The sequence below is a fragment of the Ichthyophthirius multifiliis genome (assembly GCF_000220395.1).
Source record: "Ichthyophthirius multifiliis unplaced genomic scaffold scaff_1120509251129, whole genome shotgun sequence".
NCBI classification, from domain to species: domain Eukaryota; phylum Ciliophora; class Oligohymenophorea; order Hymenostomatida; genus Ichthyophthirius; species Ichthyophthirius multifiliis.
Genome location: NW_004086177.1, coordinates 51,174 through 63,439, shown reverse-complemented (window position 1 = coordinate 63,439; position 12,266 = coordinate 51,174). Strand labels below are relative to the sequence as shown.

Sequence of the window (12,266 nt, the reverse complement as noted above, 5' to 3'; positions counted from 1 at the left end):
ACTAATAGTATTGTTAATATTATAATCAATAAGGGGATGCACAATCGAAAAGCTTTTAAGTTAATATTTTTTTTTTGCGGAATTAACAATTTTTGCTCGATCCTTTTTAATAAATAGCTATTAACCATTTTTATATTTGCTACTTTTTATCATGTTTTATTTGTTTTTGAGAAAACCTAAGTATTTAGGATTTAACAAAAATATGAAAGAAATTAATTCAAAAGAGAGTTTTTATGATTGTATATAAAAGTTCAAAAAAAACAAAGAAAAAAAGGATGATAATACAAATACATATACTCATAAAAAAATGCAATTTGTTGAGTTTTATAGAACTTCAGATAGCAAATGTATTGATGTAAGTTTTTTTATTTTATTTTTTTTAAAAAAAATTAGCTTAGAGGTTTTTGGGGTTCTTTTGCAGATAAATATACTACTTAAGATTTTAATTTCTATTGTATAGAAGTTGATAGAAATAAAAAAATAGTAGAATAATATAATATAAATATTGATGTTAATTCTATGGATCTACCTACAGTTATTTTATTTGAAGACGGAGCAGAAGTATTAAGATATCCTTCAAAATAAATAAATGCTTCTTTAAATAGTTCATAAATGAATATGTATAAAAGAGTAAGAAAATTATTTTTTTTATTTAATTTTTTTTTTAAAGAAACTTTTTATTAAATATTTTGATTTAGAAAGAAGATATTTTGATACTTCTTTAAAAAGTTAAAAAAAAGTAGAGAAAAAACAAGAAGAAAATGAGATACCTGAATTAAAAACAAAATAAGATGATAATTTAACAAATTTAATAAAAAAATAAAATTGAATAAAAAAATAAATCAATTATTATATTAATCTAATTTTTTAAAACATTATTCATAAAATCTAAATTTTATCAATCAAAAATGTCGCATGAACCCATTTATAAAATAAATTTTATTTTTAAGTTTTTTTTTTCAAAATTTCTATATCTGCTGAATCTGTAAATTCATCTTCATTAATATGTTTTCTATTAAAACATTTAAAATGTAAATTAGGAATGTCTTATATAATTAATTTTTTGACATGTCTCTTATGACTTATATATTCAAAAGCGACTGGAAAATTAAACATGGCCATATGTTAAAATTTAAAATCCCAATTTTTGGGGAGAGTGTATGTTTCCTCTAGAATCTCCGACTAAAAAATCATACACTTTATTAATAATTAGTAACATAAGATTTTATTATAGTATCAGAAGTATCTAATAAACGATGACAGAAACATATTACAGGCAAATTTTCAATTCTTTTTTATTTACGCATTTCTGTACCCTGAAATATGTTAAGATTTCATCATATTTCATCTAAATTTAATGAACCTGATAAGGAAAATCATACTCATCGAATATTATAGTAAAAACAATTTAAGCTATATCAGGAATATTTTATTAGGTTTTTAAATAAAATAAAAAGGCTTTATTTTAAAAATAATAAGAAAAATATAATATAATATAAAATTTGCATTTTTTTTTTAATTTTTTATAATAAATATGTAAATTTTTTTTTTAATATATACCTGAAAATATATATTAATTTTAAAATTATTAATAAATACTTGTTTATAAAAAATTTATAGTAAAATATAATTTAAATTAAAAAAATAGTTTTTTCATTATTCACAAGTTTATTAAACAACCATAATTTCTTAAAATGCTTTATAAGCATTTCCATTTCTAAAACAAATAGTACCTCCTCCTCTTTTCCATTAAGAATTTTATCTATTAATATCTCCTAAGCAAACAAAAGGAGTTGTTGGATTACTTGAAATTGCATATTTCGAATGATCCTTTGTGAATTTATACTTTTCTCCAGTAGGCATTTTTACTTCAATATTAGAAAGAACTTCATATTATTAGTGGCAATCAGAATTTTCTTAAGGAGATCCCCAACTTTCTACATAAAGACCTGTTTTTAATTATTCAGTGACCACATTATCGTAAAAAGGAACTTCCCAATGACCTGATTTAGCCATTTTTAAGAACTTTGTGCCCTATAATGATGTAAATTCAACAGTTAATTTATGATCCTTTTCGTTTCTTTCATTATTCAGCATATCTTTAAGATATTAAAGTCCTTCAAAAGCTACATTTCCATCATAAACCATGGGCCAATCTACATTATAAGCTTAAGCAATGGCATCAAGTTCAGAAGTAGAAGAAGAAATACAGAAGAAATGTTAACCAAAAACTAGTTATCCACTTTCTATTTAAAGAACAATTTCTTTATTGATAATTTCTGGGAATTTAGGAGCAGAATGTATAAGTATAAAACCTTAATTTTAGCCAAAACCCATAACTCCTTTTGAATGGGCAACATTAAATGATGCTTTTTATTGAGGAGGTTGATCATTCCAAAAAATAGAACCATATTCAGAAGAGTCTACTTTTTAAATTTATTTTAGTGTATTTAATAAAGGAGAATCTTTAGGATTATTCAAATCTAATCCAGTGCTTCTTAGTTAAGTGCATTCATTTGAATCACAGTATGAATATTCAGTACCTTAAGGGTGTTTTAATATTATAAACCAATCTACCAGTTCGTCATTTTAATTTCTACATTAAGGTTCTGTAGTGGATTTTTGAATAGTTAATACTAAAAATGTTAAAAATAATAGTTGGATTTTCATTTTTATTTATTAATTTAATGTTTGTTTAATTATTTTACTTTTGTTATTTTTGTTTTATTTTGATTTTTTTTAAATTAAAATTCTAAATTAACTCAATTAAACCCACCAAAAGATTTTATTTAAATTTTTTTATTAAGTAAATTAAGTTAAGTCGGTTAAATATTTTTCAAAGAAAAATTAAATTGAATTTACTTTTTCTTTTTTATTTTTTTCAAATATTAATAAATATCTGGGAAAATTTTGAAAAATATTTTTTTTATGTTTTAAGAATTTAAATTAAAATAATAATTTTGTTTTATAGAAAAAAATAAATATAATGTTAATGGTGATTTCTAATTTTTTTTAATCTTCGTTAATTTTGATTAAAAATAATCTTATAAAATAAATATAATAAAACTTCAAATTAAATAAAATATTATATTATATTATTTTTTCATATCGTTTATTTAATTTTTTCAGTCTTCAAAAGAAAATTGTGTTATTAATTTTTATTCTCCATTTTATTTGTTAAAAATTGTATTTTTTTTAAAAAAATATTAACAAGTAATAGATATTTTTTATTAAATCATATATATAATAATCATTTATTTTAAAATAATAATATTTATAAAAAAATATAGATTATTAAACTTCTTTATATAATTTTTAAAAAAGTTAAGCAAATAAATAATTTTTTTTCAAAAAAAAAATATATATCAAATAATATTAATTAAATATATTCAAAGCTTTACTTTATTTAATTAAAAAATAGAGATTAATAATTATAATAAAATAAAATAATTATTAAATCAAAAAAACTTTATTTTAATAAATTATAAATAGTTTAAATAATATTAACAATATGTATGCTTATATTATCAATAAAGCATCGTTGGTCTAGTGGCAGGATTATTGCCTTCCAAGCAATCGGCTCGGGTTCAATTCCCGGACGATGCATTTTTTTATTTTTAAAAAAATAAAAAAATAATTAATTTGTTTAAAAAAATCTTTTTATATATTAATTATAAAAAAATAATTAATTGTGTATAAAAATTTTTTCTTTTAGATTTTTAGATTTTCATAATAATAATTAAATTTTTACTTTTCATTTAAATAATTTGTAATCAATAAAATTTTTAAACTCATATTCATAATATTATTGGATTTTATAATTTTTTTAAAAAATGTTATTAATAAAAATAAAATTTTAATAATCATGTTTTTTTAAATATTGTTTAATGCAGTAATTAACATTTAATATACAATATAAAATATTTAGGGTTAAAAATAATATTTTAATTATTTATAAAAAATAATTATTAATAATGTTAAAGAATATTATAAAATATAATTTTAGTAGAAAAGGTGGGACATTAGCAAAAAACAGAAATCGAGAATTAAAATTATTTTATAAATAATTATAAATTCGTGATATATCAAAAGAAAACCAATAATAATATTATCAGTATATAAAACTAATATAATTAAACTAAATAAATATAAATATATATACAAAAAGTTTTTTATAAGATGATTTACATTAACCTGATTTTAAAAGAATTCAAATATATGGAAAAGAGCATTTAATAATTGGATCATAATCAGATATGCGTTCACCATATTTTATATAATAAGTGATTGATACAAATTAACCAAATGTAAAAGACAAAATAAATAAAATATTTGAAATTAAATCTAAGCAAAAATAAATATTATTATTATAAAAAGTGTATTATATTTGGAGATTTAAATAAACCTTAACTTGAAGAATATAGAATCGGCTTGGAAAAATATAAAAGCAATCCAGTTATATATAATTAAGAAAAGGATTTGCCTGCAAAAGAAAAATTAACTCAATTTTTTTAATAAGATCTTTAATTTGGGCTTTAATTTTTTTAATAAGATTAATATATATATTCAATCTCAAATTAAACAAGATAAGGAAAAATGGAAGTAAAAAAAACTAAAAAAAAAACTAAACAAAAATAGAATAGTCTTTCAATAGCAAATTAACTTTATGAAAAAACTGGACATCATTTAATATTCGGAAAATGCGATTATAATTTAGTTTTAGAAGACTTAGCTTTAATAATCCCATTAGAAAAACTAAAAGAAATATACTTTGATATAATCGAAAAAATAAAAGATGAGTAAAAAAAAAAAAAAAAAAATTATAAAAAAAAAAAGCTTAATTAAAAATAATTTGTATCGATATTTTGAAAATGAAAGAATTTACAATTATATTAATAAAAAAGCTAGAGAAATATATAGTGATGTATTATTTTAGAAATAAATATTATACACATCATCCATATTTAAGAAATCAGCAAGAATATTTAAAAAAGTAGCCTTAATAGTACCTGATGAATTAAAATAGAAAATATCCTTTTAAACTTTTGAGCCTATGCTTCCTGAATGGGATTATATATTTCGAGCATATATAGATAAAGAAGAGGACAAAGACTTTTTTACAATAAATAAATACTATTCATAAAAATACATGAAAACGTTTCATAATATAAAAAAATATTTTCGAAACGACTAAGACTAACATGAAATATTTAATTTGGCCTAAAAATAAGCAGATAAATTTGATTTTAAATTATAAGAAAGACCTTTGTTTATAAAAGTTAAAGAAAACTAAATTTCAGCGAAAGAAATTCTCGAAAAATACGTAATTTTGAACCATATAATGGGAAAGGAAACACCTTTATACATCGAAAATGGAATAAATCCGTTTTAAGCTACTATATATTACCAAATAATTGAAAACGAATATAAAGGAAACCTATATAAAATGTTAAAAGATTGGTAATTAATAGATGAAAAATATTGCATAGAATTACATAGATTATAAAATTTTTAAATTTAAAGAATAGCAGATTATGGTACCTGCTAAAGATTAGATACAGAAAGCTTTTCTAAATAAATAGGAAGAATAGAAAGAAAGAATGAAGATTTTAATTATGAATTTTAAATAGGTTTAATAAATGCTAAAAAAAGAGACACTATAGTAAATAATTTATTAAATTATGCCCTTTTAGAAACATTAAAAATTAAAGAAAAATAAGGAATATCGCAATCAGATGTAGTAAAAGAATTAAGAGATTACTTTTCAGGAAATATGACAAAAAGCAGTGTAAGAACATATAACTAATTGCTATTGGAAGCAAATAATAGTTTGGGAAATATTGTAAAATTTCCAAAAGTATATAAGTAGTTTTTAGGATATTTGGTAAATTTGAGAAAATGGGAGATATAATAATGTATATCATAGAAATTAGAAGAAATAGAATAATAGGTATTTTTTGAAAAAAAAAAATACATTGAAAAATAAGGTATTAATATAATAAGTGCAAATGATTTAAGTGCTAAAAGAAATGTTAGTGAAAATAATGAAAATTAAATTGAGGACTTTTAAGAAATTTTCGATAATAATTCTTAATAATATTTCATTATTGGAAATAATCCAGAAAAATTCCCTTTAGATATTGAAGGAAAAAGTACAGAAGAATTAATAGAAATGGGATTTTAAACAGTTTATGATGGAGAGATTAATATAAATGAAAATGGCTAGATTTAAGGTGTTTCATAAGAATAACATAAAGAAATTTCTGATTTTTTAAAATAAATTAACGAATAAAATAAATGATTAATTTATGTATATTATATTTTTAAAAATTAAATAATTAGAATGATGAATTTAAGTATTTTTACAAAAAAAACATATTCGGTTTTCCAATACTTATTTTTAATTTAATAATAATTTTTAAAAATTAAAAAATAAAACAATAATATAATTAAAAAAATAATTTTTTATTAAATATTTTAGAAATATTACACGTTGTACATAATTTATAAATTTAAGATTATATATTAAATTATTTAACATAGATATAGATTTTTTTAAAAAAAATAAAATAATATATTAAAAAAAAAAAAAATTATTTAAATATAAACCCTATTAATAATAATAATAATATTTTATATAATAATATAGAAATAAAATATATGAAAGAAGTAAAGGTATAAAAATTTAAAATATTAAAAAATAAAAGAATAAATAATTTAAATAAAAGTAAAATAAAAATGATAAAATATAAAAAATTATTGAAGATTTTAAAATATTTAATTTATATTATAGTATATTTAAAAAATAAAATATATTAAGAGAATATAAAATTAAATAAAAATATATAAATTATTATTATATTATATATTATAAATGTTTGAAAAATAGTTATATTAAATAAAATATAAATATATTATATATAGTAAAATAAAAAAAAATAATATTTTAAATTGTTTTATATTAATTTATAAAATATTTTTTAAAAATAAAATGTAAATAAATAATTTATAATATATTAAAAATAGAAATAAATATTATAAATATAAATATAAATATAATTATAAATATATTTATATATATTTATATATATAAAATATTTTTAAATATAAATATTTTTATATTTATAATTTTTTATAATATTTTATATCTATAAAAATTTTATATATGTATATTTATTTTAATATATATTCTTTTATTAATATATAAATTTAATTATTATAAAAAATAAAAATTTACAAAGATTTACAAATATTTAAAATATTTATTTTATTTTTAATTTAACATAAATAAAAAAAAGTTTATAATTTATATTATATTATTATTAAATATTATTCATACAGGAAAATAATTTGGTAAAGGCAAACCTGATTTTATTTTGCATCCAGCTTAATGTAAAAGAGAAACAGCTGGATAAATTGGTCCTTTTTTTAAAACCTCATTTGTAAATGCTATTCCAAGAAAATTCCCATTTAATGCAAACGAAAGTTACCCTTTATTCATATTAAGGAAAATACCTAAATATCCTTCTTTTTTAAATCTTTAACCAAAAGAAGGGCCCGAAGCATTAGAGCCATGCCTTAATTGACCAAGTCCATAAAAAGCAAATCCATACTCGAAATCACAAAAAGCACTATTATAATTGAAATCTTTTTTTATACTTACTCCAATTTTAAGTTCATTTTCAGTTCTATCGTCAGCATGAATTTCCCAATAATGTGCTCCTTAATAAAAAGCCTAATTATTTTTTTTTAAATTTTATTCTTGAATTGTAAATAGTTTACTTAATCTGCTAATATGGTTCTAAACATATAAGAACTTTCTTGAAGCCAGCAATGTGTATTATTATTATATAGTTTTATTCCAGTTCCTGAACAATTAGGATTCCATTATAATTAATCATTAAGCTAAACTAAACCTTAGGGAATAATATTACTTTATTGTTAAATCTATGATTTTTAAGGAATTTATTAAAAAGCTTATTAGTTTATATCATTTTAAGGTTTTTATATTTAATTTTTTAAAAACTATGAAATTATTTTTAATTATTCTTGTTTATTAAACTATTATAAAAGTTAATATTAAAGATCACACTCCAAACTGCATATCTATTTATTACCAAATTATTAATTTTCCTTATTTTTGCATACTTAAAAGTTCAAACATTGTTTACTATTGCATATTATTTCGTGTTATGCGTAATCACTGAGCTTTATTTATTTCTCACAATCATTATTGGGACATTTCATATCTAAATTATTATATATTCTTAATAATGCTTTTGATTAAACCGGAATTATTTGATGAAGACTCATATCACATCTTTTAGGACATTCTCTTTTTTTTTTTTTTTTTTTACTTTTTTTACTTTTTTTACTTTTTTTTCTACAACCAATCGTCTATACAACATTTACAATACAAAGATCCACAGCCATTACATTCTTTTGGATCTCGTACTATATTTGAACATATTAAGCATTCAAATTATTCATCAATATATGTAAAAAGTTATGTATCATATCCACCTAATTTGTTATTCATTTATTTTATTTTCAGTTTTTTATTTTTTGCAAATTTATTTTGTATTTTTTTTTTAATAATTAAATTTCTTATATAAAATTATTTTTAATTCTATTTATTATTCAATTTTTTAATTTTCTTATTTAAATTATAATTTTTTTTTTATAAATTGATTGTCCAACAAAAATTAAATTTATACTTTTTTTCAAATAAAAAAAAATTTTGATATTATATAAAAATATTATTTTATATTATAATAATAATTATAATTTTTATTATACATTTAATTAATATTTATTATTAAAATGCTTTAAATTTTTAAAAATAAAGTAAAAGAACTAAAAAGTCTACTTTTAAAAAATTAGTGATATTTAAAATTTAATCATATTTGCAATAAAATTTATTAAAAATTAATTTTAATTTATAATTTTTTTCATTAATTTAAAGATCGAAATAATAATTATTTATAAATAAATAATTTAACAATAAAATTTTGGTAAAATTCTAAAAAATAATAGCAATTATATAAAACAAAAAGTTCTCATAACTTTTAAATGATTATTGTTTAATAAAAATATTTTATTTTCTTTACATTATTTAAATAAAAATATTTATATTATATATTTAATTTTTTTTATAAATTTTATCATGAAATTAAAAAAAAATTATTCATTATTCATTTTTTCCTATCTTTTTTTTCGCTTAAGTTTTTAAAAAATTACTGGAAAATAAATATGAATAAGTAATATTTTTAGATATATAAATAATATTAATTAAGAATAACTTTAATTTTTGAAGTCAAACTTTTAATAATTTTATTTGCATTTATTAATCAAGTTTTTAATTAATTATTAAATTCTATTAATAAAATAATTTTTTTATTATTTTTTTTAAATATACAAAAAATAAAAAAATATATGAATATATAATATTTTACATTTTAATATCATACGAAAAATCTATGCATAAATTTTAGATGTTTAATATGTAAAAGAACATTTTTTACAGTTTTCGTTATAAAATATCATTATTTTCACAATATTTTAGACATAACATAAATTTTCAAAATACATATTATTAAAATTTGATTAAATTAGAAAATTTATTAAACACAATCAATTATATTGAATATTCACATAAGGGCATACGCATTTACCTGATGAAAGAAATAGAGTATTATTTTAGTAAGGTGGCATAATTTTAAAACTAAAAGACTATCCGAAATTTAAAAAACAAAAAAGAGAAATTAAAATATTAGAAAAAGAAGGAATATAGGATTAATGCAATTTATTAAAATAAATAATATAAAAAAATAAAATAAAAATAAGGTTAATAAATGTAAATATTATATATATTTACCTATTCTAAATAATTACATTTTTTTATTTAAACTTAGATCTATAAAAATTATATAACTAAAAATAAAATACTAAAAAAATTAAATACTTAACATAAAATATATAATAAATTTTTATAATTGTTTTTGAATGTCAATTTATTCATAAATTATAAGTAAAATTAGTCAAAATTTATATTTTTTTCAATAAATGTATTATAATTATTAATAATTATTATATTTATATATATATTTAAATATATATTTTATATATAAATATAATTATTTTAAATATATTATAAATTTATATCATATTTAGATTATTTTTCTATTTATTTATTTAATTTTTATTAATAAATATTTTTATTTTTAATTATACTCAAATATATATTTATTATATATTATTTTTTATAATAATAAAAATTATATTTCTTTTTATTTTTTAATTTTATTTTATAATATATATTTTTTATTATATAATTTATATTTATTTACTATTAAATATATTTTTTTAGTTTTTTTATTAATAATTATTTATAATTTTATTTATATAGTTTAAAAAATATATATGTATCAATCGTAAAATGATTTTATGAAGCTTTTTTTATTTTTATTAACTTAAAGTATTTTTAATTTTTACATTGAAACAAGCTTATTTTAAAGTAAATATTCAAGGAAATTATTACATATACTTTTAAAATTTTCTTAAAGCTTCAAATTTTTAATTAGTTCAATTAATTTATATTTTTTTATTTCATTATGATTTAATTTGCATACATTTCTTAATTCAAGTAAACTTTTTATAGCCATAATTTAAATTTCTGGACATGATTTAGAATACGAAATTTCTAATAAAGCCTTTTTAGCAAGATTTTGAAGAGAAAAACTAACAATTTTTAAAGAATTTTTAGCAAAAAATGCATATAAAAGCGTAAGCATTTAAAGAACTTAAAATGAGCATTCTAATATTTCTACTGAAAATAAAAATTACATAAATTTTTTATTTAACAATTAATTTCTTGCTTTAAAAAGCATTTTTTTTTCCTATATATCTTCAGAACATCGTGTTCCTAATAAAAGCTTATAAATAAATGCCAAAACTTCATATTTATCGCCTTCCAATGAATTGTTTTTACTAGTAAAATTATTAAAATACTCTACTAATAATCCGAAAATCTATTAATTGTTTTAAAGGAATAATTTTTTATGCTAAGGATAATGAAATATTATCATATTCGATAAAAATATGATTTTTTTTTAAACATCTTAATCATTTTAATTTAATTAAAAAATATCTAATAAAAGTGATATTATTTCATTTAATTAAGAAATATTAACATCATTTTATTTATATTATATTTATTTAAAATTATCGAAAATATTAGCAAGAGCTTGGTTGGTTTTAAGCATTTTAAATGAACTAAATAAAAATATATTCTATGTTTTTGAAATTTATTTGTTTTTTTAAAAAATTCTTATCTTATTTTAAAATTTTAATAGTTTTTAATTTTTTTGTATTAATAATAATAAATGCATATATAATTTATAATATTTCTTATTTTATAATTTGTAAATTAATAAAATTATAATATTTCTTGTTATGTTTTTTTCTATATTATTTTTTTAAAAAAATATGTATTTTTATTTAAATATTATAATATATTATATTATTTATAATTTATAAAAAAAAAATATATAACATTATTAATAGAAATTTTGTAGATTAAAATAATAAAAAAAAAAATAATTTTATAATACATTTGTATGTTAAGAAAAAAATAAGTAAAATTATTAATAAATATTAAAATTAAATATATATATTTATATATTTATATTTATATTTATATTAAATATATATATATATATATATATTTTTAATAAATTATATTTTTATTATAATCTTATTTTTTATAGATTTTATTTTATATAAAATAATTTTTTTTAATATATATATTTTTTTTTTTATTTATAAAAAATATATTCTTATTTTTAATTGTTTTATAAATATACTGTTTTATGCAAAATATTTTTTTTTATATTCACTTTTTTTATATTATATATAATAAATAATTTATATTTTTCATATATAAATCATTAAAAAAAAGCCAACTATAAACTATTAATAAAAATGCTAACAAAAAAATTATTTTTGAGTAATATTTTTATTATTCATTTTTATTTTTTTATTTAATTAAATATTATATTTTTTTTTAAATTTTTTTAAACTTCAAAATAAATTATACTAAAATTAAAAATCGTTTTTACTAATAATTGTTTTAAATTTATTTCAAAGTCATATATCTTTAATTTTTTTTTTACAATTATTAACTCTCGATTCCTAATTTTAACTTTAATTATAATAAAAGAAATAATTAATTATTACATTAAATATATTTATATATATATAAAATT

At 16.3% G+C, this 12,266-nt stretch overlaps 3 protein-coding genes and 1 non-coding gene across 4 annotated transcripts, besides 29 other annotated features; 2 read left to right on the top strand and 2 right to left on the bottom strand. All coding sequences in view use genetic code 6, as the record gives it.

Moving 5' to 3' along the window:
* Positions 1-307: 307 nt before the first annotated feature.
* IMG5_145820 (hypothetical protein) lies at positions 308-1,081 on the top strand (the record flags this gene model as incomplete). The annotated part of the gene is made up of 4 exons (XM_004031115.1): positions 308-355; positions 394-561; positions 606-630; positions 1,041-1,081. 4 exons carry the CDS (start codon positions 308-310, stop codon positions 1,079-1,081), a joined length of 282 nt encoding a protein of 93 aa, XP_004031163.1.
* Positions 805-842: a microsatellite.
* Positions 1,082-1,653: 572 nt separating the features above from the next.
* On the bottom strand, positions 1,654-2,670 carry IMG5_145810 (hypothetical protein; the record flags this gene model as incomplete). The annotated part of the gene is made up of 1 exon (XM_004031114.1): positions 1,654-2,670. The coding sequence occupies one exon, from the start codon at positions 2,668-2,670 to the stop codon at positions 1,654-1,656; it is 1,017 nt and encodes a 338-aa protein (XP_004031162.1).
* Positions 2,671-3,535: 865 nt separating this feature from the next.
* Positions 3,536-3,606, top strand: IMG5_145800. Its single transcript has one exon. It is a non-coding gene; the product is annotated as a tRNA-Gly (tRNA).
* A 998-nt stretch (positions 3,607-4,604) lies between these two features.
* Positions 4,605-4,635: a microsatellite.
* Positions 4,636-4,783: 148 nt separating this feature from the next.
* Positions 4,784-4,835: a microsatellite.
* Positions 4,836-7,008: 2,173 nt separating this feature from the next.
* Positions 7,009-7,113: a microsatellite.
* Positions 7,035-7,093: a microsatellite.
* Positions 7,036-7,076: a microsatellite.
* Positions 7,043-7,128: a microsatellite.
* Positions 7,066-7,091: a microsatellite.
* Positions 7,067-7,137: a microsatellite.
* Positions 7,073-7,141: a microsatellite.
* Positions 7,142-7,231: 90 nt separating this feature from the next.
* Positions 7,232-7,265: a microsatellite.
* Positions 7,266-7,333: 68 nt separating this feature from the next.
* Positions 7,334-8,539, bottom strand: IMG5_145790 (spry domain protein; the record flags this gene model as incomplete). The annotated part of the gene is made up of 3 exons (XM_004031113.1): positions 7,334-7,735; positions 7,783-8,335; positions 8,376-8,539. 3 exons carry the CDS (start codon positions 8,537-8,539, stop codon positions 7,334-7,336), a joined length of 1,119 nt encoding a protein of 372 aa, XP_004031161.1.
* Positions 8,340-8,383: a microsatellite.
* Positions 8,340-8,385: a microsatellite.
* Positions 8,349-8,382: a microsatellite.
* Positions 8,540-8,649: 110 nt separating the features above from the next.
* Positions 8,650-8,689: a microsatellite.
* Positions 8,690-8,737: 48 nt separating this feature from the next.
* Positions 8,738-8,798: a microsatellite.
* Positions 8,799-10,071: 1,273 nt separating this feature from the next.
* Positions 10,072-10,164: a microsatellite.
* Positions 10,091-10,129: a microsatellite.
* Positions 10,101-10,164: a microsatellite.
* Positions 10,103-10,150: a microsatellite.
* A 123-nt stretch (positions 10,165-10,287) lies between the features above and the next one.
* Positions 10,288-10,326: a microsatellite.
* Positions 10,301-10,366: a microsatellite.
* Positions 10,313-10,386: a microsatellite.
* A 1,279-nt stretch (positions 10,387-11,665) lies between these two features.
* Positions 11,666-11,726: a microsatellite.
* Positions 11,676-11,748: a microsatellite.
* Positions 11,715-11,813: a microsatellite.
* Positions 11,722-11,767: a microsatellite.
* Positions 11,724-11,784: a microsatellite.
* Positions 11,764-11,826: a microsatellite.
* Between the last annotated feature and the right edge of the window lie 440 nt (positions 11,827-12,266).